This window comes from Bufo gargarizans, unplaced genomic scaffold, assembly GCF_014858855.1.
Source record: "Bufo gargarizans isolate SCDJY-AF-19 unplaced genomic scaffold, ASM1485885v1 original_scaffold_886_pilon, whole genome shotgun sequence".
Taxonomy (NCBI): domain Eukaryota; kingdom Metazoa; phylum Chordata; class Amphibia; order Anura; family Bufonidae; genus Bufo; species Bufo gargarizans.
Genome location: NW_025334743.1, coordinates 196025 through 218651, shown reverse-complemented (window position 1 = coordinate 218651; position 22627 = coordinate 196025). Strand labels below are relative to the sequence as shown.

General features: G+C 41.9%; 1 protein-coding gene across 1 annotated transcript in view; it reads left to right on the top strand.

The window, feature by feature from the left end:
- Nucleotides 1-2768: 2768 nt before the first annotated feature.
- Nucleotides 2769-22627, top strand: part of TDRD3 (tudor domain containing 3) — a gene marked incomplete at its 5' end in the record, with an annotated part of 128289 nt that continues 108430 nt past the window's right edge. The window contains 4 exons of the mRNA XM_044275108.1: nt 2769-2841; nt 5667-5816; nt 8856-8993; nt 20292-20448. Coding sequence (XP_044131043.1) covers nt 2769-2841; nt 5667-5816; nt 8856-8993; nt 20292-20448 — 518 coding nt within the window. The remainder of the gene's footprint in view (nt 2842-5666; nt 5817-8855; nt 8994-20291; nt 20449-22627) is intronic.

Here is a 22627-nt window from a genome sequence, read left to right as displayed (position 1 = left end):
GCATGCTGCGGTATTTTCTCCGGCCAAAAAACGTTCCGGTCTGGAACTGAAGACATCCTGATGTATCCTGAACGTATTTCTCTTCATTCAGAATGCATTAGGATAAAACTGATCAGGATTCTTCCGGCATAGAGCCCTGACGACGGAACTCTATGCCGGAAGAAAAGAACGCAAGTGTGAAAGAGCCCTTAAAGTTTAACATTAGTGAAAACAGTTCTAATTAGACATTAGTTGTTCTGTGGACCTTGCAGTCATGATTTTAGTATTTACAGCATGCAGATTTCTAGGTAGTACCAGAAAGTAATAGCAGTAAGTGGCCAAGATTCGCCGAATGAGTATTTAGCAAATTAAGGACGAAGCCCATTTTGGTCTTAATTCGCAACTCCATTTTTCTAATCTGACATGTATCACTTTGTGGTAATACCTTTGTAACGTATCCAAGCGATTCTGACATTTATTTTACTTATTGTAGTTTGTTAGCGGCAAATTTGGGAAGCTTTGTTTTGTGTTTTCATCTATAAAAAAAAAATCTGAGATGGAATTCTTTTTTTTGTTGACTGAGCTTTTTTGTGCTTGACAAGCTGTTTCTATTGGTACTACTTTTGGTTACATTTGGCTTTTTGATTGCTCTGTATACCATTTTTGGGAGGTAAGCGTGGCAAAAATTGCTATTCTGAATTTCTGACAATCTTTTTTATTTAATTTTTTTATGGGGTTCACCATACTGTATATACCGTATATGATATAACTTTATTCTGCAGGCTGATATGATTATGGTGATGGCAGGTTTATATCGGTTTATTTCATGTTTTGCTACTTCTTCATCATAAAATCAAATGTTTATTAAAATATTTTTTCCTTGTATTGCCACATCAAAGACTTTTTTTTTCCGTCAACATAGCTGTGTGAGGGCTTGGTTTTGCGGGACAGGCTATAGTTTTTATTGGTATCACTCTGTGGTATATACAACCTTTTGATGTGATGATTCTTTTATAGATTGGGTAATTACAGATGCAGTGATACCAAATATGGCTACTTTCATATCTGCGTTTTGCTGTACGGTTGTGATATCCGGCAGGGGTTCTCAAAACGCTTCTATTATAATAATACAACCAGCTGCATCTGTTCAGAACGGATCCGGATGTATTTTTATCGAAAATGAAGAAACCAGATCCGGCACTAAAACCGTTGTAAGTCACTGGGCGCCAGATCTGGTACCATAATTTACATGGTTTTTGGTGCCGGATCCGGCTTCTTCAGTTTTCCATCCCGGACACAAAAACGCTGCTTTGGGAACGCAGCAAACTGGAACAGAATACATTCTGATGCACTCCATTCCGGTTTATTCAGTTTTGTCCCCATTGACAGTTTTTTTTTACTGTATTGTACTGTCAATTTTATTCTGACATTTTGCCTAATCAGACCCTGCCTCTGGTAGGCTTCCGTACGTGGCACACCTGAAGGCCTTTTAAGGTCTCTGGCTGCCATGGCAACCATTGAGACCCAGCAATAGCATTTTGGGGCCTAATGGGAAAGAGAAGGGAGATTACGCTCTCTGTACACCCCTTAGGATGCCGTGGTCAGTATAAACTGCTGCATCTAAGAGGTTAAATGACCGGGAACGGCTCTAGCACCAATCTCAGCCATTGCAGCTGGGTGTTAGCTGTATGTAACAACTAACACTGGCTGATGATGTAGGCGACATTTTTCCTAAGGTGCTGCAATATCCATGCCGTAAATGTATGGCATGGTGCTTTAAAACTGTTGTCTCATGTCAGCACAATTGCATTGAGCATGTAGAGAAAGTTAATACAAAGCACGTACTAATGTATTGTGATTGTCCATATTCCCTCCTTTGCTGGCTTGATTCATTTTTCCCATCACATTATACACTGCTCATATCCGGGGTTATGGCCACCACTGCAGCGCAGATATGAGGTGGTCAGGATGGGAGCTGCTGCACATACATCCATATGCACTCTCCCACAGTCCTGGCCATTTAAGAGGCCAGGGCATTTTCCTGTACTGTGCAAGCGCGGCCACTGCTGCTGGATTGCAGGGTGGTCTAAACCATGGAAATGAGCAGTGTATAATGTAATGAAAAAATGAATCCAGCCAGCAAAGGAGGCAATATGGATAATCACAATACATTAGTAAGTGCCTTGTATTAACTTTCTCTACATAACAAATGCCACTTGCTGAAGTGAGACAAACCCTTTAATGCTCCGCTTGCCATGCCATACATACAGCATGGAGCAGGAAGGAGTTAAAGGCCCTTTTACATGGGCTGAGTTAGAAACGGTCCAGCTATAAGTTATAGTGAAGGAGTGTTCCTAGGAATGTCATTACTGATATTTGCTCTGTGTAAATGTGTCGCTGATCGTCCGGTGAATGAAAAATGCAGCAGCAGATTGCCTGGTGTAAACAGGGATCTTCTGCCAGCAGACAGTGAATCGGTAGAGGGACAAATGATCGCACTACTGATCGCTTATTCCCATACAGATGGGATGATTGCTGCCCACCTCTCTTCCCAGCGATGGCCAATTATTGGGAACAACATTTCGTTCCCAATAATTGTCTTGTCATTCGGACCAGACACCTTTCCAAATCCCTAGTTTGGGTGTGACTGCGGATAGCTGCAATATCTCACTCACAGGAGTTTAGGAAGTCCGTGAAAATATTATAGAAATGTTTGGATTGCTCTACTGCTCTATTTTACATGAATAGTAGCTTTTAGGTAAATTTTTCCTTTTCTATTTTTTGGACAGAGTTTATCAAAGCACAGTCGAAGCAATATTGGAACTGAGGGAGGTCCTCCACCATTTGTGCCTTTTGGGACAGGTAGGATTGCTCTCATGTGTCTCTCATATGTATAATGGAAAAATACTGCTGTTTTGCTTGTGAAATAATGAACAAGTTCAGTTCAAGAGGTTTTCCAAATGTCTTCTCAGAAAAATAAAACAGATGAGATCACAGTGCGTTTACATGGAGCTGATTTCTTTTGGTAGGGATTCACATGCCAATGCGCATAGACCAAGTGATTGTGTATATGCAGTAGTTAGTGGCTGGTTTACCTTAACCCCGTAATGACCAGGCCAGGGATGGTCGTTAACCCCTTAACCCATAAAGCCGTACATGTAAAACTAATAGCCAAGAGGCTAAAGAAAACCCTGTTTCTGACCCTTATGGTAAAACGTAACTTTCATTAGATTTCTCTAACACCTAAAGGAAAAAAGCAAATGTTTGCAGGTCGCAATATGGGCAAAGGACTAATGCTCAAGGCCCTAGTTATATGGAGAATGACTTTTATTTTAACCCCTTCCCAACCTCCACTATACACATCTATGGGATCGATGGCATTAAAGGGACACTGGCAGGCCAAATCAGCATATTTAGTTATACATATGACATTACAGGTCTTATACAGTCTATTAAAAGCATCTAAGTATCCCCCCTGTCCACCTTATAAATACCGAAAAATAAAGTTTTATAACCTGCCTGTCTCGTCACCAATCTGCCCAAGGGGCGGCGTATAATCTCAAATTGCGCCCAGCCAGCCGCTCCCAACTGCCGTTCTGAAGCCCCACCCAGCTCATCAATATTCACTTCGCTGGGCGGCGGCTACAACTCTCCCCAGTCAAGATCCTGCGCGGCTCGTGGTTACATCGCCTGCGCAGGATCTTGACTGGGGAGAGTTGTAGCCGCCGCCCAGTGAAGTGAATATTGATGAGCTGGGCGGGGCTTCAGAACGGCAGTTGGGAGTAGAGATGGGAAGTTCGGATCTTTTTCATGAATCTATTCATTTGATTCAGTTCATTCAAAAGAACCGATTCATGAATCGGATCTTCGGTTCACTTCCTGAGGCGGCAGAAGCAAGTGAACTGAAGATCAATGCGCAGGCTCAGTTCATCGAATCTTCAGTTCACTTGCTGAGTCGGCTCTCAAGTGAACCGAAGGTCTGGAGGGACTCGCTCCTGGCAAACACAGCTCTGCTGCAGTGGAGCAGATTGATGTAATTACACTGTATAGTTATTGCAGGGATTTAGATAATGGTCTAAAAGTTTATTAGTTAAAAGAATCAAATGAGTCAGAGACTGTCACAGAGTCCCTGCCAGGCTTCCTGCTCTGCTACATTGCTGCAAGCACCCTGTACACACACAGCTCTGCTACATTGCTGCAAGCACCCTGTACACACACAGCTCTGCTACATTGTTGCCAGCACCCTGTACACGCACACACAGCTCTGCTACATGCAATACTATACCACCCGTCCAACCAACCCCCCCCCCCCCCCCGCAGAGCAGGAAGCCTGGCAGGGACTCGGTGACACAGTCTCTGACTCATTCAATTCTTTTAATTAATAAACTCAGACAATTCTCTTAGTCCCTGCGCGACTCCCCTGTGCTGTGAGTCAGTGCTGGACTGCTGGCTGCCTCTGATTGGTTGGAGGATGGGAGGGGCGGGCTAGCTTCCACTGTCGGCTCCTATTACACTGCCTGCTGCTGCCTCTATGCTAACCTGACTGAGCGGCAATCACTCGGATCGGCTCAGTCAGAGGAATCGACTCTTCCGGTTCAGTGAACTGAATCCATTCAAAAGAACGATTCGTTCATGATCCGGACATCACTAGTTGGGAGCGGCTGGCTGGGCGCAATTTGAGATTAAACGCCGCCCCTTGGACAGATTGGTGACGAGACAGGCAGGTTATAAAACGTTATTTTTCGGTATTTATAAGGTGGACAGGGGGGATACTTAGATGCTTTTAATAGACTGTATAAGACCTGTAATGTCATATGTATAACTAAATATGCTGATTTGGCCTGTCAGCGTCCCTTCCTAGGTTGACTTAAAATAAGTGAAAAGTAATGAAAATAGGTTATGAAAACTAAAAAATGTAAAATTCAAATCCACCCCTTTCCACATATCAATAACTAAAATAAACAATGAAAAATAAAGATCATTGTCACCCACAACATGCTCGTACTATTAATCCTATTTATTCCATACAGTGAACTCCATGATGGATAAAAATTAAAACTGTGCATTTACCGTTTTTTTTTTTTTTTTTTTTTTGTTGCCTTATCTCCTCACAAAAACTGAATAAAAAATGATCAAGAAGGCATATTCCAAAATGGTATCAATAAAATTGGCCCACAAAACCCCCCCAGCTATTGGGCTTGGCCACACCTGCCAGTTTGGCTCTGCATACAACATGGGGACACTTCTACGTTTGTTTTGTTTTGTTTTTGTTTTTTGCAGGGCCACTTTGAGTTCCTAATCTTCCCCCTGGATTTACAACAACTAGAAAGCCACAGGTTGGAGACCCCTGCTCCAGAGTATGTTTCCACCCTCTATGAAGACTCAGAATGGTCTAATAGGCTATTTTGGGATGGGTTTTCTAAACTGGGCAAGGAATGTGATATCTGCTGCCTGCACTGAAACATCTTCTTTATGAAGAAGTATTCAATCTGAACAATGAAGCATGCAACATCCCCTTATCTTACAATGCATTTATAGAGCACCCCAATATAGTTGTGGTGTCTCCCTCTCATATTCCGTGGAATATGTCAGCGTTACAAGTGTGTAAAATAAATATATATACACAGTAAGTTAATTTACTGAATACATCTTGACCACTGATGATCACCTTTCACTCCTCCCTTTAGCGTTGTGCATCTGTTACTTCAGTTGACAGCAGAGAACTTGATAGCCGAAAGACGCTGCAGGCTCCGAGTGCCACCAAATCTGTGGGGGAGAATGATGAGTTTGAAAAACAAAGGACTGCTGCCATTGCTGAAGTAGCAAAAAGCAAAGAGGTTTGTGACCCTTGTTTACTTGAGTAGTTCACCTTGGCTAATGGATTGAACGAGTATGTTTTCCATGGAAACCTCATCATTCCTAATGTGTTTATGCACTCTGTCTCTGTAAGAGACTTACACGGTTACGTTTTCATAAATGAGCGTGCATTGCCTTACAGCGCTTGCTTCATGACTGTGACAAAGTTCAATAGTCCTGGATGGAAAAGTTAGCATAAACTAAAATGTAACTTATATGTTGCTGATTCTGACAGTGTAGACCCCACTGTGATCAGTGAGCTGCTTAGTGATTTTCCTATAGTTCTCTCATTTAATTAGTGACCTAGAGTGATAACGAGTTACATAGAACAATCCTGAACGTAGTCTTGAATGTTTTATATACTGTATGAATGCACTTTAGATTGGGTCAAAAATCAGTTTGCAGCTTTGTAAAAAAACATGGTTAAAACAGTTGCCAGGCACTTAAAGGGGTTGGCCACTTTCTCGTTACTGTTGACCAAAGTGTATATAAGATGATTATATGGCACTTACTAATATAGCTTTTCTTGAAATTCTGCACCATTTTCTATATTTTATAAGGTACACAAAGTCTATTGTACTGTCCACTCAGAGGTCTTGGCCATAAAATGGCTGCTGATGGAGGGTCATGTGACCAGGCAAATCACCTCCATTTGATGTCTCCTCCATTCAGATACACTGCCCCTGCCATCTGCATTTGTTCTGTTGGGAGTTTAGTGCAGTCTGTTTGGATGGAGGTGAGTTGCCTGGTCACATGACCCTCGATCAGCAGCCATTTTATGGACAGGACCTCTGTGTGGACAGTATGAAATAGGTGTACCTTATAGAATACAGAAAATGGTGCCGAATTTCCACAAAGGCTATATTAGCACGTGTCGTATAATTATCTTATATACACATTGGTCAACAATAACCAGAAAGCGGCCAAGCCCTTTAAGGTTCCTGCGGAACTAGAAAGTGGCTTGGTTCCATGACTGCTGCAGCCAGTCACAGGCCTCAGCAGTCACATCTGCTTGAATGGTACATCCCTGATGTGACTGTTGTGACAGCTGAGGTTTGAGATTGACCGCAGCAGTTACAGGACTAAGGCACTTTCTGGTCCTACAGAGACCAAATAGCCAGGACTGGGGCAATGCCAGGACCACAGGTGAAATGTTTTATTTTTATATATTAGACACACTTTAGGTCCACAGGAGCTTTAAAGTTTTTTTTTTTTTCCTGTGGCAAATAGCAGTGATGCTGTTAGAATAATAATAATGATAATAAAAAAAATTACCTTCCAAAGTCCTCTCTGATCCAGTGCCATTCTGTCCTTTCCACTGTGCTGCAGCCATGGTGTATTACTTTGGCTGCAGCTGTCAGATGCTATATACCAATTATATATACCCAACCAAAAGCCCCAATGGTACCCAGCTTCCCATTTACAAGTCCATATATAATCTATGGGGGGACATTTATCATGACTGGTGTTCCCATACTCCAGTCTTAATCCTCCTGTGACTATAGTCAGTCACTCACAAAACAAACAAACATGAAACATATTATTTAACCAAAATGTATTATTTAATGATACCTTCCCTTGCTGCTACATTTTCATTTTTACAATTGTTATACGCCTTTGTAATTTCTACTTCAGTCCAAACTACATATTGCTCCTTGTATTTTGTGAGGTTTGTTCATATGTACCGTATTTGACTATAGTATTTTTTTAAAATAAAAGAAACACAGTATTATTTCTTTTAGTTTATTTCAAAAATGTAAATAACGCTATACAACCTTCCTAGGTTGCAAAAATGTTACCCCTCAGCATAAACGGACATGCTGTGGATTGAAAATTCATAATGCAAGTCCCTTCACGCTGGGCTTCTCTGCAGCGCGTGGGAGAGATTTCTGTATTGTAAATGCAGCTAATTCCCCGCAGGGGGCCTTTACGCCATGTGTGGATGTACCCTTACAGAGGAACGGCATGAACCAGACTGTAATTAAAGATGTTATTTCATAGGGTATACAAATGGCATGTCAGAGGTCTTCTACAGATTTATGGAGAATTTTTAAAATAAAAAAGTGGTATTTTAAAGATGACAACGTCATGCCTACCAAGTATTTGTCTGATTAGATACCTTCCTGTCCAGCAATAATGTGAGCACTTGTATTGGCTGTCCTTCTGCAAGCTCTGCTTGCTGAAAAAGGACCTGTCCACAGGGGCGGAGCTAAAAGGGGTGCAGTGGTAGCAGTCTCTACCGGGCCCAGGAGCCTGAGGGAACCCAAAGACCCTTGTGCGGCATATGAAGGCACCAGTATTATAGAAAGCACATGCTGATCAAGTTACATCTCTGGATGGCCTGAAGGGGTTTGGTCAAGAATTTGTGCCGTTTCAATTTTTTGCCTCAAGCAGTACAAATGCTATGTGCTTCCCTGGCCACAAAGCACTGAGGGATGGGTGGTCCCAAGATGAACTCTTACACAAGGGCCCATGAACTTTTGGTGACAGGCAGGGGTGTAGCTAAAACGGCAGTGCAATCTGCAGGCAGCATATTATAGAGCAGGAGAAGCTGAGCAGATTGATGTATAGTTTTGTGGAAAAAGATAACCCCTCCACCATTGGACACCATCATTGACAAAGTGATCCCATTTTCGGGCTAGGTTTCTTATCTGCAGAGACTTGGATTCAGTGTAAAAGTCCTTTGGAAGTTGCCCAGTTTAACGCTTATGTTATTTTATATCCTGCTATATTGTTTTCCATTTAGGTTTATTGTTATGATTCACTTCACAGTAGCTCAAAATCGTGAACATTATATAACATATTTTTTACTACTTGAAACATTGACAGGACCTAAAGAGGCGATGAGTAGGTTTCTGTTCCGTTTTATGGAAATGAACTTTTTATTTATCAGTAGGTACATTTCAATAAAGAAAAAAAAGCAACTTCCAGGGATTTATCGCAATGCGAATAATGGCATACTCTTTAGGATAATTTTTATTAGGAGTTGTTGACCTTACCGCAGCCTTTCTTATTTTCAGACCAAGACGTTTGGAGGAGGCGGAAATGCTGGAAGCAATCTCAATGCCGCTGCTGGAGGGAGTCGTAATAGGGAAGTGTTCCAGAAAGAGAAGATAATCAGAAGTGAAGGTAGATCGGAAGGAGTGTATCGTGAGCTGGTAAGGTTTTACCACTGAACAAAACTTTATATAACCGAAGGAGACAAATGTATCTGCATATCCTCTCTAGTCCTTATTATTTCACTTCCCCCCGCAAGTTTCTTTATTTGGACTGAGCAGCGTTCTTGGCAGTTATACTGGCATCGTGAAGCCTGTTGCATCGAGCAATTGTTACATGTATTATTGTTATGGCTTGACGTCTTACCAGACTAAAAATGCTGTCTTGTATTTGCATAGATGTCTCTTAATTTGCCTTTCAGACTGGTTGAAGTTAACATAGTGCAGAACTGTTCAAATTCACTCATGAACTGCAAGTGCTGATATTTGGGATGTAGTCACATAGAATAATCTCGCACTGGCTGCATATTTATAATGTTGAAAAATAGGATTAAGGCGGCTCAACTGGTCAGTAGAATGGTTGAGGTGCTGAACTGCTGGTTTTGACTCACCCAGTCAAAAGGAGAAGATTTAGGATAAGAAGGTAGCAGGCACACTCATAGATGGGATAAATAAAGTGTTTTTTTATTTTGTTAAAATCTTACATATGTTAAAATTGGGTACTGGTGTTTCAAGAAAAAGGTGGGTGTAATAGTCTGGGCACTTGTTACGGGTGCCAGATGGGAGGTGACTGATATTAGGTGATCTTGGGGTAAATTCGTGGAGAATGGATGGGGGAAAAAATGGACGGTATTTAGTCCGTTGGGGTAGGTGGTGTGTTGTGATAAAAAAGGGGGATGGTCGGGGAGTACAGTCTTTTGAGACTGGCTAGAGTAGGTGGGGTAGCCTTTCCCAGTAGTTTGTGATATATGGTGTAGAATAGAGTGAATTGGGCTAAAAGGGAAAAAAACAATTCATGTAGTAGGTGAAATAAAAATGGATAAAAAATAGAAAAAATATATAAAAATAGAAAAGAGTACAGTCTTATGTATTATAGTTCAGCATCCGGTGGTCCCAAAGATAGCGCTAAAAAGAAAAATTAAAAATAGTAGAGAGATAGTATGTGTTACGTATGTAACATATTGTCCCATAAGTAGCACTTTAAACAAGATTTCAGTAAGTTAAAAAGTGATACTTTTCTGTGTAATAGAAGGCCTTATATTTGTGGGAAGATGTATAGCTCCTGTGGGGGAATTGGTGCTCTGGACCTCGGTGCGGCGTCCCGCACTGTCTTAGGTACAGAGATCGCTTACCCGCCACGTGGAGGTGTCTTCCTTCACTGCTCCGGTCAGTTGTTGCTTGCAGTAGGATTCTCCGGCTGTCGGCGTCCCTCGTGGTCTCCAGGCGCGCGCGCTCGTAGTTAGGTCTGTAATGTTCACGTGACCTAGTGTCGGTCACGTGATCGGGATCTGCCGGGCCGGTTTGCAAGTAGAAATAGAGCTGGGGGAGCGCTTCTACTTCTATATCCACTATCACTGCCCCGTTTGGCAAGATTCCTCCTTTCTCCTTAAACGCGTTTCGGGACTACACTTGGTCCCTTCTTCAGTAAGTGGAGGACTTGCGGCGTCTGTCTGGAATTTATTTGCCGTTTTGAATTAGTTGATTGATTTAGGGTGCAGCCCATCATTCAGGGTTGATTGGAGAGTGGGTTGATTGATTGGAGAGTGGGTTGTTCTTTGCCTAATTGAATTGGTTGTTTCATTTTGGAACATCAGGTTTTGATACTGAGGGACCAAAAAATAAGGTCCATTGGGAAATAATGTAGTTGATGATCAGAGTAGAGAGTTGACCTTGGTGGTTAAATAGGTAATTGGGATGGAATAAAAGATTAAGATGGGATGAGAATTTTGGGATAAATGAAAATTCTTGGGATAAGGTGTTTGGTATAGGGGGATAATTGGAGATGGTGGCAAAGCGTTGACAGCCTTGGATGCAATTGCATCCAGTGTGTGTGTTCTATGTAACATCTTGGTGTGGATGAGACTAGTGTACATATTGGGGTGCATGAGTCTAGTATAGGTATGTGTGTATCTGTGTTCCTATGTGTGTAAATGTGTAGTGGAAAATGTGGTTAGCAATCTTGGGGTATGGTTGTGTGTATATCAATTTAGTGAGGATGTAACTGATGTGTGTGTTTATAAGTCTAGTGTGGGTATGTGTATGTATGTGTATATGCGTGTGTGTGACGTATGTCGTAGCACATGGTGGTATGTCTAAGTTGATCTGTTGATCTCAGCTTTTATTTATACATTTTGTGGGTTGTTTGTATATGTTGTTTATTTATCCATGTGCTTGAATGGGGATATTGGAGCATTGTGTCAGTGGGACTTTTTTGATCTCGTAAATGTCTTATTCTATTTGTGGCCTTAATTTGCATTTTAGTTAGAAATATTTGGGCATTATGTATATTTTGTATTGTTTGTATGTTTTCTGTATTTTTCTTTCTATTGGATCTAGGTGATTGATCTTGTATTTATGGTGATGTTAAATTGGACTTCTATTGGTGTTAGTCCAGGCGGTCTAATATTGTGGTCCTGGGAGAATGAAGCATGGATTTGCAAGTTGCTCCACATCTAAGTGGTATGCATGAACAGTACAACACTGGTCTGTAATATTAGACCCGGCGTTGACTGAACGAGGGCCCTCAGAATGTGGGGCAAAGCATGACACCACATTCACCTGGTGGGATATTTGTAGTGGTGTTATATTGGGCTTCTATTGGTGTTGGTCCAGGCGGTCTTGTATTCAAATCTAGGATGTAGGGGGCTGTCCTCTATTGGTGTTGGTCCAGGCGGTCTGGTATTCAATTCTAGGATATAAGGGGCTGTCCTATATTGGAGTGGGGCAGGGACTTGCCTGTTGTTCCACGTCTGAGTGGCAAGTAGGAACAGTACAACACATATTTATAATGTTGTAGCTGACTTTTTGCAGCTTTTGTTTGTGTCGGGAACTAGAGATTTTATGTAGAACATATTGATCAGGATAATGGTTTAGTTTGGTCTAGATAATCTATAGTACTTTATCTGTCACTACCTTCATGAACAGCTTGTATACTGAAGAGGCGTTCCAAACATTCCCTATGAATATACCTATAAACGGTGTTACTTGTCTGAGGTTTGGGAGAAGCTACTTTTTGTGTGCAAGTAATTTTTTCCTACCCCTCTGGTGTTGGCGACTTTTATTTCTCTTGCCTATATAGCACCAACATATTCTGCAGCGCTGTCCGCAGTGGAGCTCATAATCTAAATTCTCTAACATTATGCCTTGAACTATGCGAGGAAATGGGAGTTCCCAGAGGAAAGTGACACAAACACTGGGAGAACATACAAACCTGCTGTAAAGAAACAATAGGTAGTCGTTTGAAGTAGCTCTGTCAGGTCTCTTACAGCTTGGCATGGGGGAGAGTGCAGCACCTAGTCATTTATAGTTTTTTGCAATTTGATTTAGTAAACTTCCACATACTGCTGATTGACTGCTTTATTCATACCAATGTATATGTTGCAAACAATGAAAATGGAGATTTGATCAAATCCCTAAGGGAAATGATGAAAATGGAGATTTGATCAAATCCCTTAGGGAAATGATGAAAATGGAAATTTGATCAAATCCCTTAGGGAAATGATGAAAATGGAGATTTGATCAAATCCCTAAGGGAGACGATCAAGTCACGGAAGATGTTTAAAATAACATATCTGTGGGGTGATTTCCCTAAAGAAAGTAAGTGATTTGGTTGAAATCCCTTAACTGTTTTAGTGAAAAGATGAAATAAACAAGTAAGGAGTTCTGGAAAAAAAAAAAAGAAAGCAGTCGAGGGACCTTTGATTACCTTATAGACATGTGACCAGTAATATTGCTATGTTTCTGGTCACATGGTAATGATGTCATCAAAGGTCCTTTATCCTATAGTTATCACAGTTCACTGATAAAAGGCCCTAGCGACACCCCTGATTCTAGGTATATACTATTCCGGCAGGGGGAACACAGCCAGGCATATTTCTGTGGGGGCACACTCCTGGCCATGGGTTCAGATATAGAAAAAAAATCTAACTCTGACCGAAGTTGTATCTGAAGAACAGTTTAATGAAACTATCAGGATGTTTTTGAACAAGCGGCATGATAAAGAAAAACCTTTGTGGACTCGTGAAAGGATAGAAGAAGCTATCTCATTGAGCAATTTAAATTAGCACCACTACTTAAACTACAACGGACACATAAACAGTACTATTATGGAAAAAAAAAATACGATGTTATGGAAGTAGGTACCAAAAAATCTTTGATTTTGAAGAGAAAGTCTGACTCCGATCCAAATATCTAAACAATATTATTTCATATTATTATTATTATTATATTATCAAAAATATTAAACTTTTCACTAAAACAGTTAAGGGATTTGATGATCAAATCACTTACTTTCTTTAGGGAACATCATCTTCCGTGAATTGATCATCTCCCTTAGGGATTTGATCAAATCTCCATTTTCATCTTAGGGATTTGATCAAATCTCCATTTTCATCATTTCCCTGCGACATCTATACCGTACCAGTAGCGTTTTCAGTCAGTTGGTGGGGAAACGGGGTCTGGTATAATTAAAACTTCAGGGGCAGACAGGAGTGTGATAAAATCTCTTTCTAACAAAGCTAGTACCAGCCTTGTACCTCACATGGATCCAGAGATCTTTACATTCATTGATTTATATCAAGTTGGCAGCTCAAAGGGAGTGTATTTTCTTCTGCAGCTCAGAGGGCGTGTCCATTCTGCTACAGCTTTCTCCCTATCACAGCTCAGGAGGCATGTCCATTCTGCTACAGCTTTCTCCCTATCACAGCTCAGGGTGTAGTTGAAGAATGAAACTGAGCATGTGTGGCCTTCTCAATGATCCGGACAAAGAAGATAATAAGTAAAAGAACAAACAGAAGGTGGTGCTATGCAGTACATTTTATTGAATAACTCAGCAGCTATACAAAAATTTTAATTACATGCTGTAATCATACCGTTCCTTGTCATGCCTTGTATTCCGTGTTTCGGTTTTTGGATCTGTGTTATATGATCTGTTCTCTGACGCATGCGGGCTTATCACTTTGTAACGCTGACTTTGATCTTTAGTTGCGAAGTTACGATGTGAAGATTCGCACTCCGTATATACCGCTGTGGTTTCAATTACCAGACGCGTTTCGAAACCGTGCGGGTTCCTTCCTCAGTGGTTGAAAATATAAGCTCATTATATTTTCAACCACTGAGAAAGGAACCCTATAGTAAGATTTACTTTGAGAGACACTGCAAAGGTCTTTCCAGAAGGGATTTCGGATAGCTTGACGGGACAGACCGAGATTTTAGCGGGATCAATGATAATTTGAGGCGGCTCCTCCTAGTCAGTGGAATCAAAGGATCTAGAAAGAGCATCTGCTTTGACGTTCTTATCTGCAGCATGAAAGTAAAGAACAAAATCAAAATGAGCAAACTGTGCAGACTGTAGGTAGGTGAGGTTCTTGTGGTCGATATAGATCACTACTTGATGACTGGCTCCTTCCAGAAGGTATCGCCATTCCTCCAATGCCATCTTAATGGCCAACAACTTTCTGTCCCCAATCGAGTAGTTGTGCTCAGGAGCGGAGAAGGCCCTGGAGAATTAGCCACATGTCATCGTACCTGAGGGAGATATTTGTGAAAGTACCGCCCCAGCTCCAATAGACGATGCATCCACCTCCAAGAAACATTGCTTAATGGCATAAGGACGATGGCGTACTGAAGCCACAGAGAAGACCTGTTTCAAGGCTTGAAAGGCTGATTTAGCTTTAGCTGTCCAATTTTTGGGATTCGCCCCTTTACACGTCAAGGCTGAGATGGGGGCTGTCAAAGAAGAGAAGTGTGGCGCAAATTGGCAGTAGTAGTTGGCGAACCCCTGGAAACATTGAATAGCCTTTAAACCAGAAGGACGAGGCCACTTCAAAATCACAGACAGCTTTTCAGGATCCATCTGTAGGCCAGTAGCAGATATTATGTACCTCAAAAATGGAAGCAAGGTTATTTTTTCATAGCCTTTGAAGGACCAAGGGAACCTGCTTCTGGTGAGTAGCCAAATCTGGCGAAAAGACAAGGATATCAGCTAGATAAACGACAGGTGACAGAGGATAAATGCGACCATGGGAAGATGAAGAACCAGCAACCAGAAATCAATAGGACAATCATGGGGCCTGTGTGGCGGTAACATCTCATCCTCCTTCTTATCGAAGACGTCTGCATAGGCATGGTATGCTGCAGGAAAATCTTCAAGATTTGGTGCTACCCGAGCAGGCTGAACAGGAGAAAGACAACTACTAAGGCAGTACTGTCCCCAACGAAGCACCTCTTCAGACTTCCGATAAAGAACAGGTTCATGGTAACGGAGCCATGGTAGCCCCAAAAGGAGAGAGTGAGAGAGACTTTGAAGAATCAAGAACAAAATTTCTTCTGTATGAAGAGCTTTCTACCTGTAGTTTCACAGGTTCAGTAGAAAATTGTATGGACTGAGATAGAGCTTCCATCAACAGATGACACCATCAATGGTCTTTGCAGGCGTCGGACTGGAATACGATATCGATCCACTATGGCTTGCTGCAGGAAGTTTCCTGTTGATCTGGAATCCGTGAACTGATTATCTCCAAACAACAAAGTTGCCAGTAGAGTCAGGGGTGGAGAGGAATTATCTTCACCTAGGGCCGCCTCTTCAACGGACCCTAGGCTCCGGAGTTTCCCAGCTTCAGGGGACAAGTACAGAGCACGTGATCAGAACCACCACAATAGAAACAAAGTCCTTTGGTACGGCGGTGATCACGTTCCTGTTCAGTCAGCCTAACTCAATCAACCTGTATGGGCTTAGGAACTGTAGACAACATGAAATGCAGAGGGTTATGAGTGTGCTGAAAAGAAGATGCCAGGCGAAAAGATCTCCCCTCACTTGCCAGTTCTCTGGCACGTTTCTGGAACCGTAAATCAAGTCGAATAGCCAGGGAGATGAGGTCATCCAAGGTGGAAGGAACATCCCGTCCAGCCAGCTCGTCTTAATTCTCCCACAGAGGCCCTCCCAAAAGGTAGCCACAAGTGCCTCATTATTCCAGCTGAGTTCAGAGGCTGCATACCGTATCCCCGGACCACGGATTAGTTCCCTTGATGCAACCGCAGTAGGGAGGAGGTGGTGTGTCCGGGCTCACCGAACACCCTGTGGAAGGCTTTTAGGAAGGCCTGTAGATTCATTATGACTGGGTCGTTCCTTTCCCAGAGAGTATTAATCTAGGCCAGTGCCTTCCCAGTAAAGTGTGACATAACTAGGCAACTACCTGGTCTTCACTAGAGCCTCTGATGGTGAGGATAGTCTTCAGCCATTTGGGTAGTTGCCAGGTGCCACTCCAGAGCAGTCCCCGAGTCAGTGGAAGCTGACCAGGGGGTCAGAGTACCCGGTGCAAGCACAGAGGGGACCTGCGTGGCAAGGAGGAACCGGGTCTGGACAGGCAGCGATCAAGAAAGGTTAGTAAGCGAAGTCCAGAGTCAGAGGCAGGCGGCAAAGTCCAGGTGTTCAATAAGCAGAGTCCGGTACACAGTGAAGCAGATAAGAGAAACACCTTTGCACATGAAGCTAGACAAGCTAGAGACCATGAGTTGCTCAGGCATTTTCCTGTGGTAAGAAGTGCCTTTAAATACCTCCTGCAATCCAGCCATAGGCTGGTGAGAGAGAAGGCGTGTATGTGCTGCTTCGTAGGTGAAGAGAGACACACCTATGAAAGTCTCCAGCAGGAAGGAAACTCTGGCATGGAACACAGATACCATAGTTAAGCTGCCTGCTGCCCGCACTTGTCAGCGCGGTGCATGGCGGCAGGGAAAGAGGGAGCCCGCCGCCCTTGCCTGCAGTTAGGGGCAGCAGCGCCATCACGGACCGCTGAGCTAACAAACTGTTTGCATTGCCTTTGTACACCACAGAATATTACTTGGACATGAGGTTCCTGAATATTGCCTTTTTTTATATTTTACTTTAATTTTATTTACATCCTTATTTACAACTTATTTCATATTCAAAATGTTTGCATCTCTAATACCTTCCTGGCAGAACTAAGAATCATAAATTTCTTATTTGTATATAATACTTTGTGTCCTTGTAGAACACTGGATTAAGTACTTCATTATCAGTCTTTTACCCTCCTCACAAAGCCAATTTTTACATTTTTGCAATGGACCTATCTAACTGCAAATAAGTATTTTATTTCTGAGCCAACCTACATGCATTTGATATTTTTTTTAGAAGACACATTAGACCTTTCTTTTATGACTTGGGTGACAGATATATGTTTTAAAAAAAAAAAAAAATTTCAATGCAAAACATTTCTAAAACCATTACCATATGTTTGTACTGTGAAAATGGATATTACTTGTGTCATTTATCTAAGGACTGGGCACACAGCAAGATACTAAAGAGCATTTGGAGGCCTGTTTTTCTATTGCTGGAGACCACTACGGCTGGTCGTTGAGATCTTCACTGTGACCGCAGCGGTCTAAAAACAGCACAGTCATAGCAATCTGCAGCGTCTTTCTAATCTGGTGTCTCGCCTGGAATTTGTCTAAATTGGTGTCTGGCAAGGAGTTTCTTTAAATGACCCCCTTTCCCAATTTTACATATAAAATATATAAACAATAAATAAATATTACATGTCGCCACACCCAAAAAAGGGCAAACTATTAAAATATTTAAAAATATCTCATATGCGGTGAACGCCATAACAGAAAAAAAAAATATTTAAAAACTTGCAATTTGCCGTTTATTTGTCACCTTGTCCCAACAAAAAATAGGAATCGACTGTTCTATTATGGTCCAGACGTTCCATAAAATGTGGAATGCACGCAGATTTTTTGGGGTTATATTTTTTTCACGTGGTTTCAAGTATTGCAATACTTTTTAGTGGTATCGAAATAGAGTAAGAATTTTGGTATCTTGACAACCCTAGATAAGATGTTTTTTTTTTTTTTTTATACCGTAATTATATGTATTTTAAATTTGGCGACTAAATTTTTCAGGTTAGGAGCCAATGGCTCCTTGATATTTTTTTTTAGTTTGGAGCCCTGATGTTATAGGCATATTAAAAGCTTTGTTCAGTGGGAGTCTGAGTGCTGAGACCTCCCACGATCGCTAGAGCAAGGAGAGAGAGAGAGAGGTACTTGCATAGCATAATAAATGTAGAATAAAATTAACTGGGCACTCTCAGGATATCTGAACCAATTGAAATGTATTAGCATATATAGCAATAGCACTGAGCAACAGTATATATTGGTGGTAATAGTAGACCCTAAATATCAATATATATAAAAACACACAACATGCAGTAATATCATATAAAACAACTGGAAAATAGAGATCTAAAAGTGTAATAAAATTCAAGGAATAAAATTAGAATACTCGATAATAAAATGTTCGTATAAATATTCAGCCGAATATTTGTATGGAAAAGTCAGATACTGGTAGCAATAAACGGTGTCCTCTAATATTGTCCTATTCGATTTGATCACAGGGGTATCCAAAATTACAGTCCCAATACGTGGTCCACTGAACCAACTTTAAGCGGCGTCCCGCTTATCACATCCACCAGCAGCGTCCCACTGGACTAAAAGTCATATGAATAAAGGTGCTGGATAAAATCGCTGGATAAAATCAAACGGTCTTACCGTCTCCCTTGATAGTTCAACGAAGGTAATAATGTGGTCCTCTGAGTCTGTAGACCGATAGTTCGTCAATAGATTTACACACTGGCAATTGATTGGCACATGTATTCAGGCCTTCCACATGGACTCAGGCCTTACAGGTTATATTCCAAGTGAGCCATTCGTGTGACAGACGATTCCTTCTTAACGGATATCCAGTCGATTCTCCAGATTCCCAAGTGGTCCAAGTTTCTGGGGTCCTGTCTAGGCTAGACGCGTTTCGGGGTATCACATTACCACTTCCTCAGTGAGCTACATGTCTATGAAGGGGAGAGGATGAGGCATTGGAAACTGCTGCAGAAAAATAGAGGCAGATATACACCTAGAGACTTAGCAGAACACTTACTAAAAGTAGAAGCAATCTATCCCCAGTGCTGAATTCGCAAGGACACTGCTCATTAATTACTGTATGTATAATGACCTCCATGCACCTGTGTGCGAGATATAGGGAAGCAGGACTTTCTCTTCTTTTTGTGTGTAGTATACGGGAGACATCTTGGCAGCTAGCAATCTTTGCCCCTTCTGGGTAAAATGACAACTAGAGATTAACCTGGCAGAAGTGAAGACAAACAAAAAAGTCACACAATTTCTAGAAACACTGCTACTCCTGATGTCCACAAACAATTGCTCATTCTGAAAGGTTATTTGACCAGTCACGTCTGTCTGTTATGAAGGGGGTCCGAGCATCACACATGTAGTTCTGTGTTGTTGATGCAGCATTATCCCTTATATGAATTTCATTAGAGGAAATGTGTTGGTGTATTAATGACCGATATCAGCACTGTTTTTGGGGTCAGTTAGATGCAACACGCCTACTGATTAGGGTTTTATGACATCTCTTATTGACCTTATATCATGTTTTGGGCAACTCATTTAAATAATAAGCAGTCTTTACTAGCTGCATAATTCATAAAGATTTGATGTGCAGTAGTTTTACAATATATGACAATTTATTTTCTAACTGTAAGTGAAATATAACTTTATTGATCTGTACCTCAGGAGCGAAATATTATTTTTAAAAATTGTAGCTGCATTGTAAGTGCTGCACGACAATGCTGATAATGTTTCGATTGGACACGTTAACAAAACACCATGTAATGCTTAGCCTGTACATTCTGGAATAGATTTTTCCGTTCTAATTATCTTTTTTTGTTTCTCAGTCATTTGATCCCAGTAGCTTTTTGCCAGATATGATTTGTCACTCAGTAATGTAATTGCATTTGAAAATTGCTCTAGCCCTAACCAACTAAATAAGCGTTTTTGTAGTGCAAGAAAATATATGGCACTGAAGACTGCAAGATCAATATAACATTTCCTCTTTAATGTGCAAATTTGTAGAGCGACAGTAAATCTTTTTATCTTTTTTTTTATTTTTATTTTATTTTTTTAGGCCATGTGCTGATTAATTTGATGCCATTTCATGTTTTCGATAAAAAGTCAGCATTTCTGTACGTTGCTTGAATGCTCAATTTTCCTGTTTCTTGAGAAATCCTACATGTTTTATCAGTGCGCCATCCCAGTAAATAAATTATCTTGTTTTGGAGATTTTGTGTTTTGATTCCTTGGATTGATTAATGTAAAGAGTAGAAAATGATATCTCGTTTGTTCCTGACATCCATATGTCTCTTCCTTTTAATAAAGGTTGATGAGAAGGCTCTGAGACACATCACAGAGATGGGCTTCAGTAAAGAAGCAGCTAGACAGGCACTCATGGACTTCAGCAACAATTTGGAGGCAGCTTTAAATTTTCTTCTTGCTGGCAGCAAACCAAAGCCTGTTCAAGGGCCACCACCCCGAGGTATATATACCACTGATCATAACGAATGGCTGATGTCTAGATGTTGTAGATTCTTTGGATTATACATTTTAATATAATAATAAAAGGCTTAATTCTAACTATGAATCATATACCCATTTCTTTACGTTGCTTGTATTGCGCAAGTTTCTTATTCATAATTTCTAAACTCGTTGCACCTATAGTGTTTTGTTGTTGCTGTTTCTTTAACCTCAAGCCTTTAATGAGTGAGTTATACCTCAACTACTTACCAGTAAACCAATAAATAATTGTATTAATTGTGGTAATTATTTGCATATGAATTGGTTCTGCTCAGGAGAATAGACAGTATTTTATCTTAGTGTTTTACTGTAAATTACAAAGATTTGATGGACACAATGCACAGCTGACATCCCACCTCTTCAGCCGGAACCAGATATAAATCAGGCCCTGGCTGTTTAACTCCCTTAGATGCACATTCAGTAAGGGCTGCAGCATCTTTGTGACGAGATATAGCCTTGGGGAACCATCTGTCCCCATATTATTGCCCCTGCAATATGATTTCAGATTTGCATTGTCTTGCCATTAAGCCCCCAGGCCTGCCATGGTTAATGGTAATTTTATCATCCAGCATGACCCACTGCAATACATTTGGTGCATGTCTAGACAGTCTGTCTAAGTTTATGCCATCTACAGGATTAATAAGTATGTCCAAAGTCTTTTAAGGGTACTTTCACACTTGCGTTTTTCTTTTCCAGCATAGAGTTCCGTCTAGGGCTGCAACGATTAATCGATTATATTCGATAACTAGATTCGTTGTCGACGTATCCAGTTATCGAATAATCGCCGATTCGTTGCTATGCGGGCGGGCGGTCCCTGCATCTTTATTTTACCTTTTTACAATGACGCTTCTGTAACAGCCAGGCAGAGCGGACGGCGGCGTAACGTCACTCACTCACGTGACACGCCTGCTCCGCCTCCTTCATTCATGAGGTGGGCGGAGCAGGTGCGTCACGTGAGTGAGTGACGTTACGCCGCCGTCCGCTCTGCCTGGCTGTTACAGGAGCGTCATTGTAAAAAGGTAAAATAAAGATGCAGACGTGATTAGTCCGACTTATAAGCATCGGGGCCGGGGCTGTTATGGGGAGGGGGGAGGATCTGTCTATGGCACTGCTATGGGGAGGGGGGTCTGTGTATAGCACTGCTATGGGGAGGAGGGGGGGTCTGTGTATGGCACTGCTATGGGAAGGGGGATCTGTGCACTGTTATGAGGAAAGGGATCTGTGCACTGTTATGCCCATAACAGTGCACATATCCCCCTCTCCATAACAGCGCCACCCACAGATCCCCCTCTCCATAACTACACCATCCACAGATCCCCCTCTCCATAACTGCGCCACCCACAGATCCCCCTCTCCATAACTACGCCACCCACAGATCCCCCTCTCCATAACTACGCCACCCACAGATCCCCCTCTCCATAACTACGCCGTCCACAGATCCCCCTCTCCATAACTGCGCCGTCCACAGATCCCCCATAATAGTGTCGTCCACAGATCCCCCATAATAGTGTCGTCCACAGATCCCCCATAAGTGTCGTCCACAGATCCCCCATAATAGTGTCGTCCACAATTTGTTTTAATATGGCCTTTGAACATATTTTTTCAAGTAAGATCATATAAACCTCTGTTTTGTAATTTTGTCGTTTTTGCCGATTAATCGATTAATTGTAGAAATTAATCGGCAACTAATCGATTATTCAAATAATCGTTAGCTGCAGCCCTAGTTCCGTCCTAGGGGCTCAATACATACTATAGAACAGATCAGTTTTATCCTAATGCATTCTGAATGGAGAGCAGTGGCGTTGCGAGGGGGGTGCGGGCCGCACCGGGTGACACCAGTCTGATGGGGTGTCACCCGCCGGCCGCCGGAGTTCTCCTTAACTAACTTTCATAGAGGCAGAGCGGGGGCTCTCTCCCTCCCCCTGTGCTGCTGCTGCCGCTGCCTCCGCCAATGAGAAGAGGGATGGGAGGAGGCGGGGAGGGGCTGTGGCCACTGCGCCACCAATGAAGAAAACTGACCTGTAATACAAATACAGGAGGCGGGTGCCGGAATCAAATAGCCGGCACCCGACCTCTATGACAGTGAGCGGCACCTGAGGGGTTAACTGCCACTGATCGCAGCCCCCTATCATAGAGGTCGG